The sequence below is a fragment of the Phragmites australis genome, chromosome 19, assembly GCF_958298935.1.
Source record: "Phragmites australis chromosome 19, lpPhrAust1.1, whole genome shotgun sequence".
Taxonomy (NCBI): domain Eukaryota; kingdom Viridiplantae; phylum Streptophyta; class Magnoliopsida; order Poales; family Poaceae; genus Phragmites; species Phragmites australis.
Window position 1 is genome coordinate 2,724,951 of NC_084939.1, and position 24,453 is coordinate 2,749,403.

Genomic DNA, 24,453 nt, shown 5'->3' on the forward strand with positions numbered 1-24,453 from the left:
CCGTGTGTCACACGCTGTGGAGTTGCCTTTCTCAAGCGCCCGTAGGTGGCGAAGCTCCACAGGCATCCTCACACTATAGCAGCTTAGCTAGCCTCGTGCGGGAACGTGTCAAAAGAAGCCGAGACACCCCGCGGCGCAGGAGGCGCCGGGGCACTCTCAGGCGGCCGACATGGATTCCGGCGCAGGAACCTCAAGCAAGAGCCCAGATCCACCTCGAACCGTTCGCCTCTCTCGCGGTCGCGGCGTAGCGTCATCACGGCCGTCGGCGGCGGCCGCGCAGGCAAGGTGTTCGACGGAATGCCTCCCGGCTCCTGAGCCGCCACAGTTCGACGGGGGCGGCGAACCACAGCACCGGTCGTGGGCGGACCTCCCGTCAGACATCCTGGGCGTCGTGGCCGGCCGCCTCCCTCTCGCCGAGGAGCGCGCCAGGCTGCGCTCCGTCTGCCTCGCGTGGCGCGCTGCGGCGCTCCTCCACCGGCCGCCGCCGCCGCCGCCGCTCCCACTGCTCGTGCTGTCCAACTTCTCGTTCTCCGGCTTCTGCCCCGACGGGGCCATGACGGGCGAACGGCGCATCCCTCTACCCGCGGGGGAGCTGGCGGCCTACGACGTCCGTTGCGTGGGCTCGTTCGAAGGGTGGCTCGTCGGGGTGAAGCTCAACAAAGGTCGCTACTTTGGTGATGGCCGGTGCTTCTTGATGAATGCTTTCTCCGGGGATGTTGTTCGTCTCCCGCCTCCTTCCGCTGCTACCCATTTCGTCGATGCCTACAGTAGATCTCTCCCCATCATCAATGGCTCTGGTGTCGTGCATTGTACAGTCAATGCCGCGCAGTATGTGATGTCCTTCTGCAAGGTGGTCTTGTCCTCTTCACCTGACTCTGGTTCCAAGTGCGTTGTCGCTGCCATCTCCGTGCACAGGAGTACAGCCCAGCTTGCTCTCTGGCGGCCTGGTATGACGTCGTGGTGTGTCTGCCATGGTGGCTGCATCAGTAAGTTCAGTGATATTGCCTTCTACCAGGGGAAGTTCTACATGTTCAGCAAGCTCACCACAAACCTCTTTGTCTTTGAGATCTCGGAAGACGACAGTGGCCTGATGGTTTCTCATGTTGAACGTTGTGTGACCAAACTACCTGAGGTCAAGGATAGCTATGGACAGAGGTGGAACATAGTAGAGTGGCATGAGAAATTGTTGCTGGTTGTGACATACTTAGGTGGTGCTAAAGGCTGGCACAACATTTGTAAGATTGGGGTATTTGAGGTGGATTTGAGCACAAACCCTTTCAGATTCACTGAGATCAACAGCTTGGATGGCAACTGTATTTTCATCAGCCCATGCAGCAGCAAGTCATTCCGTGCGTATCAGTATGATGAAGTCGAAGATGATCTTATTTACTTCTTTGATGGTGGCCTCTACACTTCTAAAAATGCACCCCCTTTTGATAAATTTGTGTACAACATGAGAGATGGTACAATGGTGCCATTTGCTGCAGAAATATCAGAGGGCAACCTTCGGGCACCAGATGGCAGGCTAATGAATCCAACATGGCTCTTCCCTTCTGAATGAATTGCTGCAGATCAACTCTGATCCTGATGAGTCTGAATGAATCGGAAGCGTGGATGCTGCTTGGTGTGAGGCACCATGCTGTTTTATTTATAACTGAAAAACAATTGTATGTTGTTGTTTGATGTATAATTCCGATTATGCTTGTCTGACATTAACTGTTTTTAGCTGTAAACTTATGTGTACTTTATTATTTTAAAGTTACTATGTGGATTGTTAGTAGCTCCACACTTGTAGGAAATCTATAGTTCTGTAGTGCTCACACCCCAATTTCTATGCCTTCTTGTGTCTGAACTTGAATCTGCTGCTGTGTAGCCTGAATTTGAGCTATGTGATGCACCTGGTGCTTGCTCTAGTTCTAGTTCTAGTTTCTGATACATGTGCTGAGATGTGAGTCATAGGGCTTTCTGCATATACCCATGAATGAAGTGACAAAACAGCTGTCAGCACTTTTATCTCTGGAAGCTGAAAGTTTTGTTCTTTTTACATGTGGTGATGATGATGCATTATGATATTTTTGTCCATCGTTTGCTTGTGGCAGACACTAAATCCTCTCCAGCTTCAAGATCACAAACGTCCTGCAGATTTCTTGGGACTAATTAGAAGAGTCAATGGTTTAGGAGCTTGGGTCAATTCTGGTTGTGTGAGATGGCAACCTATGAAGATCATTAGATCATCCCTGTATGGTTTGTCAGAAAACCGGAGAAAGAGTGATGACCGAACAGTGGCGTGCATGTACGAGTGCTATTTAGACAGTGTCAAAATCCGACTCGGATTTGGGTGTATGACTTGACTTTTTTTTTTGGGACTTGGATTGAGGTGTCCCGGTCAGCAAAAGTTTTGGATGTCCATAGACTAATCTGTATGCAAATACTGCAAATCTCTCAAGATTAGCTAGCAGCAGCAATTACTCCTGCTGCATCCACTGCACGGATTCTCGTATCCTATCTCCGAATGAACCCAACTCCCGCTTCCCAGACGTCGTCGTCGTCAATATATAATGCCAACCTTGCCAGGTAGTGGACACTTGAGAGTCCATCCATCACCACATCCACAAGCATGGGAGGAGGGAGTCGAGCGGCGCCCATGGCCATCAGCACCCTGCAACAGCTGCTTCCCTTCCTCGTCGCCGCCGCGCTGATATGCCAGCGCCTGCCAACCACGGCGGCTGCCGCCAAGGTAGCGCTGATCTGCTTCTGATTTCGTCGATCATCGTGTGGTATTTCACGGATACTTTCGCGCTTCCTTTGAGCCGCAGCCTCCAGAAGCTTGGGCGGTTGCTGCACCACAATGCTCTACAATTGTGCACGTTATAACCTATGCTGAAACACAGACACAGTGTGCTGGTATTGCACAATGCATCCATGGATTATGTCTAGTGTAATTTTCTTTCCAGTTCCATGCATGCTGCTTCGTTTTCGTTGAACATGTGCAGCAAAACTGCACGTCATTACGTTAACCGAGAAAAAATTGAACGTTTACAGACTCCGGTTCCTTGTTTACACTTGTGCTTATCATTCTACTTCCTCTTCAGTTTTATCATCTGCGACGCTCCTGCTGCGACTGTAGAGTATCGTTATTTGTTATGGTAGGTTAGGAGCCCCTGAGTCTAGATGATATGGAAACATCAGATTGGTTGCGTTCGAAATGGATCATCGCTGGACATCCGTACACCATCCGGCAAGATGTAGAGCGAGGATACACAAGATGTGGATGTCCGAATCGACATCATGTTGCATCGTGGCCAAATCGACGTGGTCGAGCGCGAGGCAGTCGAGGTCGAAGGCGAGCAGCCGAGGCTGTGGGCGGAGGTGATCATGGGTGACGTGGCCGAGTGGGTGGAGTCAACGAAGAGCAGCCGGTGTGGTGTCGAAGCCGGCACGATGGGGTGATGACGTGCGGGAGACAGGCACGATGAAGCCGGAGGCAGCCGGGCGCACGCGTGAGGACGTTCAGATGTGTGGAGAAGGATGGAGACCGGTGTCGAAGCCGAGGTCGGAGGAGAGGCACGCAGTGGACGGGCGGCGGGCGACGCAAATTAATATTGGATAAAAAAACCAAAAAGAGATATCGATCAACGATCGATAAGAGAGAAAAATCTGATCAATAGATCGATAAAAGACTCTAGGTTTGCCGATCAACACGATCGGTGACGCGAACCCTAGGGATGGGTAGCGCTGCACCCGGCGAAGAACATGGAGATCATATTGATCTCGTCGAGGGCGCACGGTGCAAAAGCTGATGGCGGCTAGAGTTTGTGGTCTAGAACTAGAACATAAACTCGTGATACTATGAAAGAATATGAGAATTAGTTAATGTAGTCGATTTATTGCATTGAGTCTCAAAAGTAAAATATATAAAGTACAAATGGTTTGGTTGTCAAACAACCCTAAAGATAATATAGAATCTAATCCGAATCTACATAACAAACGTATCCCTATATCTTATACTATATACTCTAATAGTGCTCATTTTTATAACTTATAAAACTACCTAGGGACCAACAAATAATAAGCCAACAAGCAGCCCAAATCTTGCGCTCCCGTGGTCACCCACAGCTCGGCTTCTTGCCGGATGGTGTACGGATGTCCGGCGATGATCCATTTCGAACGCAACCAATCCGATGTTTCCACTTCGCAGCCAAATGGAAGCTTCTAAGCCTCTCAACAAATTTTTTTTGTCAGAAGAAAAAGAAAAGAGAGAAGAAAAAGAAGAGGAAAAGAAAAATAAGATAGAGATGGAGAAAGATGAATGAATCCTCCGACCTGGTTCCTCTGTTTCTGTTAGACCGTCACTGTCCGGCCTGTTACCATAATTGACGTGCTACATGCCTAGCACCTCGCCTTGTCCACCATCTATGGCAGAACACTTGATCATCTTGCTGCGGCAACAGAGCAGACAACCCAACCTGATCCAGAACCTTGAACCATACCTGCCGAGCGAAGACACATGAGGTGACGATGTGTTGAGTTGTTTAATCCTCCTACGCGCAGAGTGGGTCTGATGAATATGACGGATTATAATGAACATAACCGACTGCAGCGTGAGATGCAGAGGTCCTCGTAATAGTGATGCAGCAGATGACAATGAAGACGACGTAGAGGAAGCGTATTGTGAGCAGTCACGCCAAGTATTTTCTAAAAACCTTATTCGTCCTCTCTCGATACAAGATCCCAAGAGCGACAGGTTCCGAAGATTTACTCTCCCGTTAGAACATACTATATGTGACAGCGCAGCAGAGAGAGGTAAAACCCTAATTACATATGTCCTTTATGGTGATGACCAACAGATATATCTTTACTACTTAAAAAACACGTAGTGCTTCCTATTCTGATATTTCCAGCGCCTGCGTTCTGCTTCATCCCCCGTGTGGGCACACGTCCCGCACCCACTCTCCCGCGCGTTATCGCGTGCTCTTACGTGGGCCCACCTGCTGTGTACGCTCTCGCACTCAGCTCCCGCATGGACCCGCCTGCCGTGCGCGCTCCCACATGGGCCTACTTCCCGCGCGGCCGTGTTATGTGCGAAGCATGTGCACATAACTAGTATATATAAAAAATTGCGTGGTTGAGACGTGTCACAATCGGACTCAGTTATGTATCACGATCAAGCTAATGGATCTGATTTTGATGAACTATTCATACAGTTGTCGTACACCCGCGCCACGACCTGGCGAGCTAGTGTTTCTCATAGTCCTCTTATCCACACATGCTAAGAACATAAAGGAGATAATTTCTTTTAAGTTGACCTTCCTCCACCTCCACCTCCACTAATAAGATGAGATTAAAAGATACACTCACTCTATTTAATTAGATCTTTAAGATTTATTTAGAATTTTTCTTAAATATATTAGACTAGGCCATGGCCAATAGCTCAAGGTGAGCATGGACAGTGACCTTATTGGTGCCCGTGCTTTTTTTAAAGCTAATCTTAGTCTCTACTACGACAGTCGTGCTATTATCTCATTATGATCCACAGACGTTTGAGACTAAAAAAATATTTTAGGGCAAGCTCCGGTACACCCAATGGAATCGAGCCCGGGCGGTAGCCTGCACATCGGGAGGACTTACCCAGCTCGGTTCGCTGGTGCCCGTGCTCTTGTGTTGGCTGCTGTTGCCATTCCGGACTTCCGGCCAAACTTGATGTGCTCTTGTTTGGAGCTTTGCCTGGTGCTAGCGGTCGGCGATTTGTTTGTTTATATTTCTTGGCTCGAATCTTCCACACCGATGCTTGACTTATTAGTTGCAGGAGTGTACACCTCATAATCTTTGCTATAGTTTGCCGTGATGATATATTTAATCAGCTTTATTCAAATTTATTGATCCCTATTTTGTGTATACTATATGAAGATATCGTTCACCAACTAAGCATGTTCATGTTGCTGTAGTCCACTTTAAAAATATCTGAATCTGACAAGTTTTTCTTGTCCACTACTTGAATTATATTATTCACAACTTTTCACTTTCTGGTACATGATCTCACAAGATAGGCTGATATAATTTCATCCAAACAACATAAAAAGAACAATTGTAGTGACTATAAAATATGTATAATATCCAATGGCTGAAAGTTTCAAAAGGATGGCATGTTGAATATTCTTGTCTGAAAGAACACACGGCTGAAAGCTTTTTTTTTTTAAAGCTTGTCACTTGCCTGTGCCTCATCCGCCCCTATAACCCTCTTCCAGAACCAGTGCTCGCCCCACACCTTCTCGATCTGTTCAATGGGTATCCCCTTGGTCTCCGGCAAGAAGAGGTACACGAAAGCCGTCATCGCCGCGATCCACCCGGCGAAGAAGAAGAACAACCATGCCTTCATCTGGCACAGCACGGGGAGGAAGAACTGAGCGATCAAGATGGTGAACACGAAGCCTGACGCCACCGTGACGCTCTGCCCGGCCGACCGGACCTCCAAGGGGAAGATCTCGCTGGGCACCAGCCAGCTCAGTGGGCCCCAGGACCAGCCGAAGCCGGTGGAGTAGACGCCGATGAGCACGAGGAGGATGAGCGCGTACGTCTTGCTGAGCCCGCCCTCGTCGCCGAGCTTCGCGGCCATGATGGCGCTGATGAGCACCTCGGAGACGAGCATCTGCACGCCGCCGACGAGGAGGAGCGTCCGCCTGCCGAAGCGGTCGACGGCAAACATGGACATGAACGTCGCGGCGGAGGAGATGACTACCAAGATGATGGTGGAGAGAAGCGACGCGCTCTCGCCCATGCCGATGCTGCGCAGCAGCACAGGCGCGTAGAAACCAATGGCGTTGATCCCCGTAAGCTGTTACAGAGAAACAAGAACGACTTATTTTGAAGCCACATCACCAACAAAAAAATGTTTGCCTTTTGCACATTAACCACCTCACCTGCGTTAACGATGGTATCAAGATGGCCATGGCTAGCTGCGGGCGGTACCTCCGCTGCGACAAGATCAACCGCAAGCCGTTCTTGCCCTGCGCCATGGCGTTGGCTTCGACGATGTCGTCCAGCTCTTGGTCGACGGCTTCGATTCCTCTGATCTTTTGCAGCAACGCCCTGACCTTGTCACGGTCTTTGCCTTGTTGGACGAGGCTGTTCGGCGTCTCCGGCAGGAAGATGGCGCCGACGGTGAGCAACACGGCAGGGACGCCGGCCAGGCCCAAAGAGAGCCTCCAGCCCCAGCCTCCCGTGATCTTCTCGGCGCCGAAGTTGACGACCGTTGCAAGGAGAGCTCCAAGACATAGGCTGAACTGGAAGCCGTTGCTGAATGCTCCTCTGTAACGTGCCGGGGCCATTTCAGACAGGTACAGTGGCACTGCCTGCAAAATATTTAGAGAATTATTTTTCATGTCGATTTGATACGAACATGCATCAACATTGATTAATTTGCACAAGATTTATGTGTATTTTTTTTAATTTTTTTCCATGACGTTAAAGACAAATTGCACATGCGCAAAAATCCACTGACCTGGTTGGCGAACCCCAGCCCAACGCCAAGCAGCGCCCTGCCGAGGATGGCCATGAACACGTTCACGGCACCGCCGCTGACCGCCGCGCCGGCAAGGTACGCGACCCCTCCGAGGATCATCGACGGCCGGCGCCCGCGCCCCGCCGTGATCCACGACGCGAGGAGCACCGCGGTGAGCAGGCCGGAGATGTAGAGCGAGGAGGTGAAGAGCGTCAGCAGCTGGCTGTCGAACTTGCAGTAGTTGCTGACGCGCGCGCCGCCGCCCTTCATCCGGCGGTACACGTCCGGGAAGAACTCCCGCAGGAACGGGTCCATCGACGACACGCCGCCCGCCGTCCCGATGTCGTAGCCGAAGATGGCGCCGCCCATGGCCGCGGTGACGCACGAGAGCGCCACGAACGCGGTGATCCGGCCGCCACCGTACCGCTGCGCCTCCTCGGCGCCGCCTACGAAGCCGACGGCCATGGTCGGGGAGCTATGAGCTCACGGCCTGTGACTGTGAGCACTGTGACCGAGCTCTCGTGCCTCGACAGTGAACTCTCGTGCTGGCTTGCTGATCTAATCGTTCCAAGATGCTCGCGGCGCGGTCAAGCTTGATGTGCCCTTGCTCTGGGGATTTGTCTGCGTGCGCGCCGCGGTGCAAATCTTCCACGGAAGTGCGTGACTTGGTTGCACAGATCAGTGATGCAGTGTATCAAGTAGCACGTGTTGGTGTCGTACTCCCGCAGCAGAAGGTACTGATGAGTAATCCAGACAAGGTACCACGTAAAGTCAAAGTTTAACAGTAGAAGAAATTTTCTCTAGTCTACTATGAGTGTGATTCCGGCGGCAGCGACAGCTTTGGAATTTGAAGTGCATGTATAGGGCCTGTTAATGTGAATTTTATTCATACTAACAAATTTATATGGAAACTTAAACTCCCAGTAAAAATAAAAATATTCTTATGGTATTTGCACAAAGAAGTAGTGCTCACGAAAGATAATTTAGCTAAACACAACTAGAAATGTAGTCAACAATGTTGCTTTTTAGTAATAATGAGACGATCTAACACCTATTTTTTTATAGCCATTTTGCTAAATTCATATGGATGATAGTACACATTGCTTTTGATTTAGCACCACAAAGTCTGTAGCACACTTGTTCGGGAGCTGACTATAGAACTTCAACTTAACTATGAGATTACAAATCTTATTTAGGACAAGTACGCTTTGTTGGGTAATATGGTTGAGTAGAAATAATTTTATGTTTGGTAAGACAAAACCTAGCTCCTATATACAGGTTATCTTCAGGAGCACCCACTGGGCATGATACCGGTCTCTCCTTCAGAAGGAGAAAGAGAGGGAAGCGATGAAAACGGCATGCCACACCTGGGAAACGACTGTTATGGAGAAGAAAATGGCATGCCGCACCTTGAAAACGATTGTTATGGAGATCTTCGCCAAGCATGGGTGGATGTCTTGTAACAGGCTTTGTGCTTAAGTTTGATTGTCACCGAGTTTACTTTTAAAACTTCAGTCTATTTGTTGGTCCCTTATCCACAGTTATGGCTGGACTTTATAATAATGTATAGTTGAGTGCATAACTTATGCAGAGACTAGAATAAAGATATTCTTTTTTTTAATTTTTTTAACTTTTTAATTAATACTCTAGAAATAAACTCTAACCCACTAAATTTTCAAATCTGGCCCTTTTAGCCACACGAAAGCTCATAGCATGGCCAAATCCTTGGCGTTAACAATTACATAGCGAATAGAGAAAACTTCACTATTCTTTAATATTTGTAATTTTTTCATTCATTGCAAAAAGAAAGTAATCTTGGTAGTGAAATTTGGTGGGTATATAGATCATTTATACCTCTATCTCTACTAAAATTTTCAGAACTTTGAAATTTAGGTCTAGTCAATATGAATTTGCACCCGTTGAGCAATTTTTGAAATTTAGGTCTGTTGAGTAGTGAAAGTGGCAAGAAGTAAAGAATTTAACAATGCCACCTTATTGGTGGCCGACTCTACAGTGCCACCTTGACGGCTTCACTTCACTGCCAAAGTCCAAAATCGATAGTTATCTCTCCTATCGGAAGATTAGGACCAACACTTGCTAGGCGCTCAAACTGGTACAATTAAGTGTGATTTATCTTTAGCTTCAAATTTCATTTTTTTGTAGAGATATAAATTGAAGAGTTCTATATATCAGTAAATTATCGACACATACTGAGTAAATTCAGAAAATTACACATATGGGCGCAAATTATCACAAAACTGCACTTGTTTGCACTATTATCATAGAGCTACACATATTTGGGTCTATTCATAAGAATACTACACTATTCAACACATACCATATTAACTTAGCAATTAGCTAAAAAGTTTGGTGATAAGGGTGTAAAGAAGTATTGTTTTGTGATAATTTGTCGCACATAGGTATAATTTTATGAAATTTGCTCATACATATATAAATCCTCAATGAAGAGGTCATTTTGGTTTGGTGGGTGCGTTATTGACACATGTTTTTCTTTGTGGTGCAAGTGGATTGCTAGAGGTCGGGAACGACAAGATCTGGGACCTGAGGATGCCTAGGGATGGCAGTGACAATACGTCGGGAAGCTGAGGGAGGGTTAGGGGTGACACAGGCCGAGGAGGGTAAGAGCCGTTGAGGGAGGGAGGAGCGGAGGTGCGCGGATCGGGAATGATGAGGCAGCATTGGTCGGGAGTGCGAATGGCCTTTTTGGTCAGGGAGCGTGACCACCTCGGTTGATCCAGATCTAGGGCTCAGGAGCAGAGGGGAAGCGGTTGGAGATGGTTGGTGATGCGACTTTGCTGCAGAATAGGATAAGGGACCAAGTCATCCTTGACGAGTGAAGGTGGAGCACTCGGGTGGGGAACCGGCCAGGCGGGGCGGGGTTGGGAACAATGGGATTGGTTGGGTTATTTAAGGAGTGGCAAAAACGGGTAATTTCATAGAAGTTCTAGCGGGAACTAGGCTTTTTACTGACATGGCAAGAAATTAAAGATGAGTAGAAAAAAGTTACATCTTATATAAGATACTCTACTTGTGACGTGGAAGGGTTATTGGGAATTTCGTACAAGTTCTAGCAGGAACTAGGCTTTTTATTGACATGAAAAGAAATTAAAGATATGTCTTGGACATAATATTCGAGACTAGGGAATTGTGTAGCTTACATTATGTTGACTGTATGAAGAATTTGTTTATAGAACACATAAAAATTAAGTGATTTTGGAGACGTAGGAAACAACAATTTGATATTACATTGTAAGAGTTGTTTCTACACATCAATTTAAATACTCTACTTGTGACGTGGAAGGGTTATTGGGAATGACAAGAAGAGATGTGATGGTTGGTTAGAATTTCTAGTGAGCTATATATGTAATGGATGGGGATGATGTTGGCTCATGGGTGTAGATCAAGTGTCCTAAGATATAAGTTCTGGTTGGGGACAAAACACATGTTTGTTCCTTACACTAGTCCTTGACCCTAACCGGTCATCATGAATTTGGTTTTGAGGAATCAGTTCACGCTAGATGAAATGGTCAATTATGCCATCGTCTCATAATAACTTTTGTGCAGGATGACTTAATCCTCTTATTTACACTAGCTGTAGTTATGAGTAAGCAAGCGAAATGGAAGAATATTAATTGATGATATAATAAAGAGAAGCTCCACCAGCACATGTGTTCTTGTTCATATATATACTTTTTCTTGTGTTCATGATGAGATGCTGAGAGAGATGTCCTAACCGCTGATATAATATTCAATTACAATACATCTAATATGCATCTTCGCTTTTTTGCGGCTCTCATTGCCAACTTGAAAGAGTCTTTGCCGTAACAAAAGCAAAACAATTTCGTGAGGTACACCTAACCCTGTCACCATATTTCACACGCCTGCACCGTGAGAGCCAAATAAAGAAAATTTTTACGATGGTCTCACACAAACTTAAGCCATCTACTTTTTAATCAAATATTCTAGATTGGTTAGAATACTACCCATTATTTAGAAGTAGTATAAGTAGTATATGAGAGAAGTATATGTAGTATATGAGAGAAGTATATGTAGTATAAAGGTATTTTTGAAAAAAAAATAGTATAGTAGTTATATCGTGTAAATTCGTAGGTTTAATGTTTAGACTGACCTGAATGCTGGTTATTTGGTTGAACGATTATTTACGGATTAGGTATAAAAAAGATTGCAGTGCACTTCAATAGTATGGTGGGTAAATATTAACATTGCTGTCGTAATTAAAAAATATCTAATCACGTGAACGGTCAGATTAAATTTATACTATTTCTTGCTTACAGATAGTATAGACCACCGTAAAACAGCTCTAAACTGTCCTTATTAGTCCTTATTAGTGTGCCTTCTCTTCCAACCTCAAGTACTTGAGACAGCCTCGCCGGCCGGCAGCCACCAAGAGATCGAGCTCCGGCCTCCGGCCCTAATCTAGCTCGCTCGTCCATCTCCCATGGCGGACAAGATCAAGACGGTGGTGGTGCTGATCCAGGAGAACCGCTCCTTTGACCACATGCTGGGCTGGATGAAGTCCCTGAACCCGGAGATCAACGGCGTCACGGGGGCTGAGCTCAACCACGCGGTCGCCGGGGACGCGTCCTCCCCCGCCGTCCACTTCGGCGACGGCTCCGAGTACGTGGACCCTGACCCTGGCCACTCCTTCCAGGCCATCTACGAGCAGGTGTACGGCGACCCCTACACCTGGGGCAACACGGCGCCGGCGACCAAGCCCGGCGTGGTGGTCCCGCCGATGAGCGGGTTCGCGCAGCAGGCGGAGAAGGAGAAGGCCGGTATGTCGCGTACCGTGATGAACGGGTTCCGGCCCGACGCCGTGCCCGTGTACCGCGAGCTGGTGCGCGAGTTCGCCGTGTGCGACCGGTGGTTCGCGTCCGTGCCGTCGTCGACACAGCCCAGCCGGATGTTCGTGCACTCGGCGACGTCCCACGGGCTAGTCAGCAACGACAAGAAGATGCTCCGCGACGGCCTCCCGCAGCGCACCATCTTCGACGCCCTCCACGACGCCGGCCGCTCCTTCGGGGTCTACTACCAGTTCCCGCCGTCAGTGCTCTTCTACAGGTCAGTCCATGGCTCCATGCCCGCAAGCATGCGATAGCGATACCGCCATGCTTGCTGTGTAGCAGTAAAGAGTTATACTAATATGGTTGTTAATGTTTTAATTATTGATTAATTTGGCGATGTTTGCGATGTGTTCTGTGGATGAGTTTTATGCCGATATTTGGAAGCTTATTTTGGTCTCTATAACTCAGATGGGATTTGTCATTGGTCGATCTACCTCCAGTGGTTCAAATGGCACATGAGCATGTTATTTCTGTCGGGCAACCCATCAATTCAACTCTATTACAACTAGTCATTTTGTGCCCTTCAATTTATGAGCCACCATCCAAGTGATTTTAGCCTTTTGGTCGCCTGATTATAAAGGAGTTGTACAAAGTTATCAGCGCTCGTACAATTGTTTACTTACGGTAAAGGAGATAACCGCTAAAGGAAGCACAATGGACGTGCTGATTTTAACTAGTCATACTATAGAATATTATGGAAGATGTACACTAAAAAACAGTACAGAAGTGTCAAGTTGTGCTTAGAGTAGAAGAGTAAAATTTGAAACAGATTTTTTTTTAAAAAAAACAAACAGGCAGGAATTTTGAAATATATTATATCTTTGTGTTGCTGCTATAGCTTAATATATATATATGTGTGTGTGTGTGTGTGTGTGTGTGTGTGTGTGTGTGTGTGTGTGTGTGTGTGTGTGTGTGTGTGTGTGTGTGTGTGTATGGTTGCTTCACGTACTGGTAGAGCATGCAGTGATCATGTGTTGACTTCAGGCTTCCAAAATGGCACATCTCGAAGGATATTCTGATGATCCAAACAGCCCCGGCCCCAGATCATCACTACTAAGATTACTTGTAGTTATAATTGAAATGGACGAGGTGCACAGTTGACCATCGATCTGGCCTCGAGTTTTGTTACATTTTTTTTTCAGCTGTATGTCTAATGTTCTGACATATAATGGATCTGTGCATAAAATTCCAGTGTAAAGTAACATGGAGTAACGACAATTTTAGAAGTCGTGATCATTTAAAGACCGAGCGAAAACCAGTTCGGCGGCCAGAGAATTTTTTTGAACCGGTGGTCTTAACACTAGTTGATATGCATGATTTTTGATGTACTCAGACGTGATTACAAAATCAATGGCATGCATGCAGGAACATGCGTCAGCTCAAGTACTTCGGCAAGTTCCACCCGTACGACATCGACTTCAAGCGTCACTGCAAGGAGGGCAAGCTGCCCAACTACGTCGTCATCGAGCAGCGCTACCTCGACCTCAAGCTCCTCCCGGGCAACGACGACCACCCGTCGCACGACGTCGCCGAGGGCCAGCGCCTCGTCAAGGAGGTCTACGAGGCGCTCCGGTCGGGGCCCCAGTGGCACGAGACGCTGCTCGTGATCACCTACGACGAGCACGGCGGGTTCTTCGACCACGTCCCCACCCCCATCGCGGGCGTCCCCAGCCCCGACGGCATCGTCAGCGCCGCCCCCGTCAGCTTCAACTTCGACCGCCTCGGCGTCCGCGTCCCGGCGCTCTTCATCTCGCCATGGATCGACCCGGGCACAGGTACTACTTATAATTATGTGCCGCTGCCACTTCGTATATATATATATATGCATGCATGGGCAGGGAATGACGCGGAGCATTTTTGCAGTGGTTCACCGGCCGTCAGGGCCGGAGCCGACGTCGCAGTACGAGCACTCGTCCATCCCGGCGACGGTGAAGAAGATCTTCAACCTCAAGGAGTTCCTCACCAAGCGTGACGCCTGGGCCGGCACGTTCGACTCCGTTCTCACGCGCGCCACTCCAAGAACCGACTGCCCAGGTACGTGACAATGCAAGCAGTGACATGCAGTTGCAGCAACGCCTCAATCTAACAAAAACTTCACAGATCCTAGCATTGAGTCATTGGCATGCACGACGGATCCATCGGTCACCGTGTTTGATAACTGATGGTGGATCTGATACAATTGCAGAAAAACTGCCGGAGCCAGTACGGCTGCGGTCGGCGGAGGCGGAGGAGCACCGGGAGATCTCGGAGTTCCAGGCGGAGCTGGTGCAGCTGGGCGCCGCCCTGAACGGCGACCACGCCACGGACGCCTACGAGACCGACAAGCTCATCGAGGGGATGACCGTCGCAGCGGCCGCCGAGTACTGCCGCGCCGCGTTCGGCCGGTTCCAGCAGGAGTGCCAGCGGTGCCAGGAGTGCGGCATGGACGGGTCGCACATCCCGACGGTGAAGCCGGCGCCGGGGTCGGCACAGGCGTCGTCCTCCGCGTCCAATCTGTGCGGTTGCTTCCCATGCTTCAAAGCTTAGGTGAGCGTGCGTGTCCGTCCCGCCGGCATCGATGCATACGAAAGTAGAATTTATATTTGGGTGCCTTGTAAGTGTGCATATATGCATATCTAAAAACATGATACATGATGTTCAAATATAAAACTCAACAACTCAAATACAATATTCTTGTGAATCACATGTAAAATATTAAATATCTCTTTTCCAAATTTTCTAATTAGGTTTAACATATTCTTGAATAAGGTCCTTAAAATTTTGTTCAGTGCGTGAGTTATTCACATGGGTTAGAGAAAAAGAGACGGGAGAAATTGTGACTACACTACTACAGAAACACTCGTTCTTGCCCCCATATGGTTAAGAACTAGTATTAAAAGGTACATCCGAAAAGAACCGACAGTGAAACTAATTATCATTACTGATTCGTACCAAGAACCACCATTGATATTATTACTGTTGGTTTTTTATATGAACCAGTAGTGGAAATGAATTTTTTACAACAGCAGTAATAATGGAGGAAGTATCACTGCGGTTCTTATTATGAATCGGCAATGATAATGAAAGATATCATATTTTTAGAAATTCATAATTTTTTCATATGGAGTTGAATGGAGACAAACTTTATATAAAAATTATAGCTCTTGACGATATCTAAAACTTTGTAGTTGACAACTTTTTTATTTGATATAATTAAGGTGCCCAAATCTAGCTCACAAATAATTTGATATTTGTAACTATTCTTCTATGTTTATGTTGGCTCAACTCTAATGAAACATAAAATGCTACAAAAATATATGTTCGATAAAGGATGAACTCTAATGGTAATAATCACATGATGAATTAATAACGCCAACTAGTCATTGTCGTTTCCAAAACCAGCAGTGATGCCAATTGAAACGGCAGTGATCAATATTTTTTAGTAGTGCTAATGTGGTGGGGGTGGGATGTGATGAAGTCTTATGGTGCTTAGCCATTTTGGATTGCATGGTTTCAAGGCTTATTTTCACATGTGTGACATGTGAGTGTGCTTGGTTCCCTGTATTCTCCTCTAGCCAGCCTGCCCAAACCAATAGAATCTACCAAACAAGGTTGATTGGTACATGATGCCAGGCTAAAGTGGTGCGAGCGACCAAACAAATCCATTGGGAGTCCCCACTCCCTTGCAACACGACTATCTTCCTTAAATTCTTCATATATTGAATATGGTTTATCTGTGTTCCATGTGAATTCATTTCTAACTCAGAAAAAAGAACAATAGTGTCCTATACGAATTCAAATCCGGTGAGGAATATGGGTTCGACTCTGATGCATCGTAGCCCGAGGGGCGACGCCAAGTACAACTACGGTGGTGCATATGCACCAGGTTTAAACAATGTTTTAGTAGTAAATGGTTTATAATGATCACCATATTACTTTAGAATTGTATATATTACTAGATGTGCTATATATGATGTGATGCACCACCGTCAATTTGGTTCTAACTTCGCCCCTGGTAGCCCGGTCGTTCCTTTATATATGCCCCTAGCTCGTCCCAGCCCACCTAGGCTTGGTAAGTGGTAATGGACCAACCTATATGCGGGCTAAATGGGCTAGCCAATCCGTGGGCTGATGTATACAGGTCCACTATGGACTATGGAAAGGAGAGGGTATGATTGGATCAGGCCTTGTTAGGAAAGGGCTGGCAAGGGGCTCAACCCGTAGGTCGTAGTGAAAGGCTAGAAGCCCTCTTTGTCTTGTCATTTGTCCAATAGAAGTTTTCTTGTTTCTCTCAGAACAAAAAAGATAGAAGTTTTCTCGTTTCTCTATGCGCTGCGGTGGTGGCGGTTCTGAGTACCAAAAATCTTCCGATGAGGTGATATGTGAGCACCTCTCCCTATCCTCCCTCCCTCTCCCTCCCTTCCTCCCTCCAATCAGATCTATTTCTTGGGTTGGTCCTACTTTGGGGGCCAATATTGCTCTATCACAGTGCCTCACAGAGCCATGGGGGATGAACATGATGAGGGCCTTGCGCTGGTGTTGCTCGGTACTCCAACTGCATCATTGAGGTCCAAGAAATCCACCCTCCAGAGGGAGCAACACATCTCACCAGTCTCCGACTGGAATTGCAGGCACTCCTGGTGGGACGGCAACATCTTTGCCGAGTCGAACTCGACGCGCTCCCGCTAGCCGCTTGGCATCACCTACCCTCATGTTGTGCCAGTGTGTGGTCGAGTCTACTTCCTAGATGCGTCACTCCTTGTAGGGATGGCAATTGGACCCGTGGGTTCGACGTCCAACGAGTCCGGTTCGGGTTTTATTTTCCACCCACATGTCTATCGGGACACGCTTGGGTTTCAATTTTCACCCGCACCCGCAAGTGCCCATCGGGTCACCCGAAACAGTAGATAGTCGACCCACTTCTGTAGTTATGATGGCCCAGTTGCCCAACCGGCCTTCGGCCACACCGGACAGGCCCACATGCCCGGCCGGCCATTCCTCAGAGCTCCTCTGGCCACATGTCACCACAAATCTGGCCGCCATCGTCCACACGCCACCATGGATCAGGCCTCGCTGTCTGCAGATCTAGCCTCACCGTCCGTAGATTCATAGGAGCAGGCGGCGACTCGAAAGAAAAGCATAGGGTTTTGGTGGGGAGCAGAGCGGGCAGTCCGGCGTGGCCGCGCTTGGACGGTTGGGGGGTGGGGCAACTAAGTGACGGTTGGTGGGGTCCAAACTCGACCAGGTAGAGCGCCACGCTGACCACGCATGAGTCAATCGCAGAGGAGTTCACGGCCAACCTGCTATGCGCCAGCGACCAGCTGCTACTGCTCGTGCTCAAGGAACTTGACTACGATCAGAATGAGGCCATCCTCTAGGAATCCACTTACGTGCTTGTTGCCGTCTCCATCTCCATTCTCCTACTCCCTTGCTTGCTTGCTTGTTGTGAGAGATGGAATCTCAACTGGAAGACATTGAAGGAGAGGACGGATGGGTCGTGTGGGGAGAGGCGGGACACCCGAAACCCAATAGACACCCGATGGGTGCGGTTTCGGGTGCCAGTTTTCGCCTGTTAGCCATTTTGGGTTCAAGTCAGGCTGAGGCTGACGGGTTTCGGGTCGGGCGTGGTTTTGTTCCACCTGGCCCCGAGTCGACTCGCTGCCATCCCTATCTCCTTGCGCTAGGGTCTCCTCCACTTCATTGGCCTAATCAGCTTTTTGTAGATCAGCTTTGGCTCATGGGGCCAGAAAGGGCCATAATAGGATTATGATTGGATCCAATCAAATAGTGATGGGCTGGATAAGGATTGGGCTCCACTTAAAAAATTATTGGTTGTGATGGGGTTAGGTGTGGGCCTTGGCCCATTACCAGTCCTAATCCCACCCCCACCTTGCCAATTCCCCATTTGGCAGTTGCTAGGTTTTGTTATGTCTATGCCCCAGAGCCACCACCCATGGAGTACGTCATAGCCGATGCCATCTTGCTGAGCTAGATGCAGCTGCCTAAAGAAATTCTCATCACCTTGATGGGTGAGCTTGAGATCCCTAACCTCATCTGCTCGGGCATCGTCTGCACATCGTGTACGCCCCTACTGTCTCATGCGCCTCCCATCCCTACAGCAGCCATCCTGCCTGCTCTACTCTCGCGAAGGCCTCGGTTGTGATGCTGCTACGCTCTACTACCCCTCCATCAGTTCCAACTTCTGGATCCCCTTCCTACAACTCTGTGGTGTATCGCTGATCGGCTCGGCACATAGCTGGCTGGTGGTTACCGATGAGGTCATCAAGCTCCACCTCATGAACCCTCTCACCGTCAGCTGTGTCGCACTTTTTCCCATCACCACATTGCACAACGTAGAGGCCTTCACCTCCATGGATGAGGATGGAAACCATATGTACAATGTATGCACCAAATTAGGGGAGCTTGTGCCCATCCACATCAGTGAAGCGTGGGACTGCATGTACGACTGGGCAGTCCTCTCTTGCGACCTCTCCATCAGCGGACACGCGTGTGTCGTGCTGCTCCTAACACATCGCTCGGCAAGCTCTCGTTCACCAGACCTAGTAATGAGTGATGGACGTGGATCCCACCGGGGGACTGCACGGGCCTTTGGCAGGGCAACTTCTAACATGGCGATGCATACAACTACAAGGATGAATTGTTTTATGTATTGCGCGCTGATGATTTGATTTACACCTTGGACCTAAATGGGTCCTCGTCGGTGGCCAGGAAGATAATGCCTAAGCTGAACCATGGGGATCAACCATACAAGTATCTCGTCCACATGCCATGGGGCAAGCTCTTGCAAGCATGAAGACTCAGGAATGAGCACGAACCGACCACACTTGTGGAGACTGAGTCGGATGATGATTTTGTCGACCCATTGGTGGAACTCCACACAGCTAAGATGCAGCTCTAAAAGGTCGACAGCCATGAACAAAGGCTTGTGAAGCTGGATGGTTTGTGAAATCATGTTCCTTTTCTCGGTTACAGTGGCTCAATGTGCCTCCTGGTCGCAGACTTTCCCGAGTTGAAGCCGAACTGCGCCTACAATATGGATGATTCAACTGAATTTATGAATTACGGTAAACACAACAAGCAAGAAATCGGTGTGTGGGACATTGAGAGCCAGAGTTTGCAGAGCCTTGGCGAGGCCTCACACCTCTCAAATTGCCCTGATTGAATTGGCCAGTGCCCATTTGGATAACACCCTCCCTTTTGTAAAGGGGTACGATGATTTTGTTTATTGGTATCAAGAATGAGATACATGCCATCATTGCTCATGAACCTACATCCGTGTTCGATCAAGATACAATTGTAACACTTTGCCTCCAAAATTCACTTAGAGCCCATCCCACTTGTAGGGCGGACCCGCTACGTATAGCACATCTATTACACTTTTATTCTTACTTCATGTAAAAGAGTTAACCCAAAGATGCTAAGTTTGGAGCGTGAAGGCTTATAAGCTGGCCCCATCATATTTAAACTATCAAGATGGTACTAAACCTACCACACCGGAACACTTGGGCCACACGGGCCGAAATCAAATACACTAATGGGACTAGGTATTATATATAGCAATGGCAGCCAAGTTGCGAGAGTCGGTGCGGTTGTGGTCCACAGAGGCCGGGGTGGAGGAGCAATGGGAGAACTTGGTGTTTCAGACAAAGCTAGGGACAATTGGGCAACCACGCTGAACTACGACCATGCCATCGGCGCCTATGACAATGACAAACTCATCGAGGGAATGACTGACAACTGGTAGCAAGCACTGCCAGCTCGTGTTTGGACAATGGATGGCATTGGTTAGGCCAAAGGGCCAAAGGGGGTGCATGCTTGAAATATAATGCCAGTTGTTTATGGATTGCTTTGCTTGTGTTGTGTATGGCGATGTAATGGTGTTGATCCGCGAACGAATGTTTGGTTTTGTAGTTGGTGGCCGTGTTCATGGCATTGTACAGTTCAGTGAGCAATAAGGACAGCTCAAAAAACTGAGAATAAGAGAGGATACATAATCATGTTTGGGCACCTACAGAACGTGTGAGGATTTTCCAATCCCTGTAGGAATTGAACTGTTGCATATAAAATCTTGCGAAATGTTTGTTTAGAGACAGAGAAAGCGAAATGCTGTTAGCGACCTACTGGAGGTGGAGGCGCCAAACCAACGAGCTACGCGAGAAGCCGAATATTCAAATTTCAAAGGCCTTATCAAGGCATGGGAAGAAGTGGACCAGCAAGTGAGCCCGGAAGCCCAACCCAATCTACATCGGCTAAGAATGGGCCAACAAGTTTCTTGCCCATGAGGCCTATAAGAGCCCATGAATGCTACTGTTCTATACATACATGGCAAGCCCATAATCCTAATCCTATCGCGTGAGTATGTTGATCTGTTTGATAGAACTCTCGAATTAATTTTTAGAGTGAAATTAATAGGATCTCTGTTAAACAGAAGTTTGCAGTTTGAAAGTTTAACTTTCAAAGTGATTTTTAAAATGAACCGGATATTAGAAACTTAAAAAAATCAGTTTCTCCTGATTCATTTCCGTAGAGGATTACTTTATCATAAAATTTATCCAATAAAATTATTTTCAGTCGGATAATCACTTTTTCCGAACAATAACTTCGTCGGAGACTTTTGTTCACGGGAGCTCGGTCAAACCTGAGACCCACCGTCCTCTACTGTTCACGCCTGGACCTTGAATGCGGTCTCTGACATCTGGGACCATTTACTCCACTTATCCCCAACTGTCAGTGACTCCCGTCTCGGCCCAAAACTCAGCACCGAAATCTTGCCTCGCCTTACACCTCGCCCCTTCCCCTCGCCGGCGGCCACCCACCCGCCGGAGATGGGCGCCACCGCGAAGCCCCTTCCGTTCGTCTGCTTCAAATGGCCATGGAGCTCTAACCCTAACCCGTCGCCGAGCCCCAGCCCCTGCGGCGACCTCGAGCTCCCCTGGCTCTTCAAGTCCGTCCGCACCCTCGCGCAGGGCCTCCTCATCGCCGGCGACCTCCCCTCCCCCGCCTCTGTCCGCGGCGGAGGAGGAAGGGGACGGCAGAGGAACACCGGCGCCGCGGCGGTGGAGGCGGACCGCGGGGACGCGGAGCAGCGGGCCCTGGCGGCGGCGCTGGCGAGCGGGAGGCCCGCGACGGTGCTGGAGTTCTACTCGCCGCGGTGTCGCTTGTGCGCGTCGCTGCAGGGAATCGTGCAGGAGATCGAGGAAGGCTCCGGTGGTTCGGCCAGCTTCGTGCTTGCCGACGCCGAGGACGACCGGTGGCTCCCCGAGGTGAGGCTCCTCTTCTTGCCAAATGCTTTGTTCAGCCAATTCTGTAGGTTTGTTCTGTCGATTTGGGTTAGTCTTCGCAATGGTAATTTAGTTGGATTAGTCTTGCTCTGCTTATGTGCTGAATTGATGTATTGTGTTGTGATTTTCAGAAATTAGAAAATATGTAGGTTGTATGGTAAAAGAGTAATCTTTGACGAGATGATTGGATTTCATTTTCGGATTTAGCACTTGCAGTGGAGGTTTCGAAGAATTAGTTGGGTTATGACACCATTTGGCCAAAGGTTGCAATCGAGTTATGTCACTTGCGCTGCTTTAGGGCCAATGTCATTGCACATCGCAGCCATAGTACCATGAGTAGTAATCATCTTTATCTCCTTGGTTTGTTTTTGTTCTTGGGCATTGTGAGGATTCTCACGTTAGTACTAAGTACTTTGTAGAACAGTGAAAGAGTGAGAAGGAGCTTTGTATCGTAGATATGAGCTATCACTCTTGTAGCATTGTTCCACAATATACTGCGGTGAAGATAAGGAAATATGGTGCCTGAACTGATCTCTGTACTATAGCGGTAGTATCTGGTGGGCATTGGTTCCAGACATTAGTGTGACTTGGTGATGATTTGTCTGATGGTTGAAAATGGAGCCTTGGTGGAAGCTGTAATCTGCTGAAGTTGAATATGCCTGGCCCTCTAGACTGTTTGGTTACAACCAAGCATCTCAGTATGATATCTACTTTCTGCTCAGACGCACCAGTTTTTAACCAATGTAGCGTCAATCAATCGTTGTTCTGTATGTATATTATGATTTACTTTAAATTTTTAGGTACTTATGATACAGACATATGGTGTCCAAAGGAAAAAAAAAACTGTGGTAAGATGTGCATTTACCATGTGCTAGTTAGTACTTATTATCTTTATAAATAGATCAATAGGTTTTTTGGTAATTTTTCAGAAGAACAAGAGTAGAGAGCTCAAGATAGGTTGATGGAAAACCTGCTCTGAGAATTTGTTCATGTAGAGTTGTGTGATAATTCTGGTTGGCCTGCTACAATTTTGAAACATGGACTAGTTTCAACTTTGTGTATAACTGTAAAAGTAAGTTGTACTCTATTTTTTGTTCCTTCTTCAAACATTGGTAAGTATGAGATTATCAACTTTCCCATTTGGACAAAATAGTTACATTTTATTCTGTCATGTTAGGTGCTGAAATAACCACATGTTTCTGTATTTCTTATTCTTTGATTGTAAAGATTTCATATTTAACAATTAACATAATCCTGCAGTGAATTGCAATTTATTCTTCTGTTGCCACGAAATATCGGTCCTTATTTACCAAACAAGTCTGGAGTATGGCCTTATTCTTCTCTTTTGCGTGTGTCTGCATTGGGTTGGAGATCATACTTCTCCAAACTTCTATGTGAAATAGAAAATTGTTCTTTGCCACGTAAACTATAGGAAACGTGACAATTATAGGTTCTCACGAAAGTGATGTAGGGATTCTTCGTTTACTGCCTTGTAGATTTCCCAATCAAAGGATACAGACAGTCTCTAGGCTTGGAGAATAGCTATTTTCTTTCAACTGAAGTCCACAAGAGCATGGAATGCACTATAAGATGATTCTGTGCACAAATGAAAGAAGTGAAAATTGCAAAATTCTCAGTTACTTTACAATTTAAGCTGATGTATTCATCTCCCCTTCTACCCCTTGCTGCTTCATATTATTTATGATGATTTATGCCAACATGATGGGAAGCAATAATAACATTTGAAATCTTTGCCACCCTTGAATGAGTAAATTTATTTCGTTTGTCCTATTGCATCTTGTAATCCTTGGTTTGTATTGTTAACTTTCCAATTCCCTTAACCTTTCCTTCATGTTGTTTGGCTTTGGATACTCCTTGCTTCTTTTCTGTCCTAGAGATAGCCTACTATTTGTTTTGTCATTTTCTTTCAGGACCTTTTCTCATATCTGCATCACGTGTTGAACCATCACCGTACAACGTTGTGGATATTACAACATTCTAACAGCAACTTGTATTTTTTACATTTGCAGCTCCTGCATTATGATATCAGATATGTCCCTTGCTTTGTGCTTCTGGACAAGCATGGCAGAGCTTTAGCGAAGACTGGAGTACCAACCAGCAGGCAGCATGTTATCTCCGGTCTCCATCACCTCCTGAAGATGGAGCACCCATCTCGGCATGAAGGAAACTAGAGCGCGCCTCCATCATCGTGATGCCAGATCCTTGAGCAAGATAATTTCACAAAGCACATTTTGTTTAGCAAGCATGAAAATGAGCAACGTTGATACTTCAATTCTTTAGCGGATTGATAGTATTTGTTTAGTTTTTCTAGGTGTAAAAGCAGTGTATATTTTCCTTTTGTTGGGTTGTAGCGACGGAATCAGGCTTAAAAATAGTCTACCCGTTTCTCTTTCGCAGTAAAAATTATCGATTGTTCATGTAATGGCTGCAGTGCTTTTCAACCAGCGAATGTGATGGCGCGTGTTATTTTAGTGGCATGTTTAGGCCATGTTTGGTAGGGTTTTAACTCCTAACTTTATGTTAGATCTTGAGTTTATAAGTTAAGATGAGATTGTTTAAGTCTTTAATTTTAGATTAAAATAAAAATAAAATAACTCATCTAAATATTATCGATGTATTCACAGCTCTTAACTCTATAAATTTCTGAAACTAGGATTATTCAGCTCCAATAATTCTTGGATATGAAACTCTATCAAACAGATGCTTAGTACTTTTTTTTTTCTTAACCGGTAGTAGAGCTGCCCGTAGTCCCCAAAAAACAAAGCAA

The 24,453-nt window shown here is 47.1% G+C and overlaps 4 protein-coding genes across 4 annotated transcripts; 3 read left to right on the forward strand and 1 right to left on the reverse strand.

Annotated features, from left to right (window-relative positions):
- The first annotated feature begins 56 nt into the window (after positions 1-56).
- Positions 57-1,784, forward strand: LOC133899994 (uncharacterized). The gene has a single exon (XM_062341059.1). The coding sequence runs from the start codon at positions 170-172 to the stop codon at positions 1,559-1,561; it is 1,392 nt and encodes a 463-aa protein (XP_062197043.1). The 5' UTR covers positions 57-169; the 3' UTR covers positions 1,562-1,784.
- A 4,247-nt stretch (positions 1,785-6,031) lies between these two features.
- On the reverse strand, positions 6,032-8,006 carry LOC133900897 (hexose carrier protein HEX6-like). Its single transcript, XM_062342171.1, has 3 exons — positions 7,499-8,006; positions 6,918-7,349; positions 6,032-6,832 (listed from the first exon to the last, which is right to left on the reverse strand). The coding sequence occupies exons 1-3, from the start codon at positions 7,961-7,963 to the stop codon at positions 6,194-6,196; spliced, it is 1,536 nt and encodes a 511-aa protein (XP_062198155.1). The 5' UTR covers positions 7,964-8,006; the 3' UTR covers positions 6,032-6,193.
- A 3,865-nt stretch (positions 8,007-11,871) lies between these two features.
- LOC133900830 (non-specific phospholipase C4-like) lies at positions 11,872-23,832 on the forward strand. Its single transcript, XM_062342082.1, has 5 exons — positions 11,872-12,601; positions 13,750-14,159; positions 14,248-14,418; positions 14,570-14,910; positions 23,696-23,832. Exons 1-4 carry the CDS (start codon positions 11,979-11,981, stop codon positions 14,908-14,910), a joined length of 1,545 nt encoding a protein of 514 aa, XP_062198066.1. The 5' UTR covers positions 11,872-11,978; the 3' UTR covers positions 23,696-23,832.
- Positions 21,093-24,108, forward strand: LOC133900831 (uncharacterized). The gene is made up of 2 exons (XM_062342083.1): positions 21,093-21,647; positions 23,696-24,108. Exons 1-2 carry the CDS (start codon positions 21,210-21,212, stop codon positions 23,855-23,857), a joined length of 600 nt encoding a protein of 199 aa, XP_062198067.1. The 5' UTR covers positions 21,093-21,209; the 3' UTR covers positions 23,858-24,108.
- Positions 24,109-24,453: the final 345 nt, after the last annotated feature.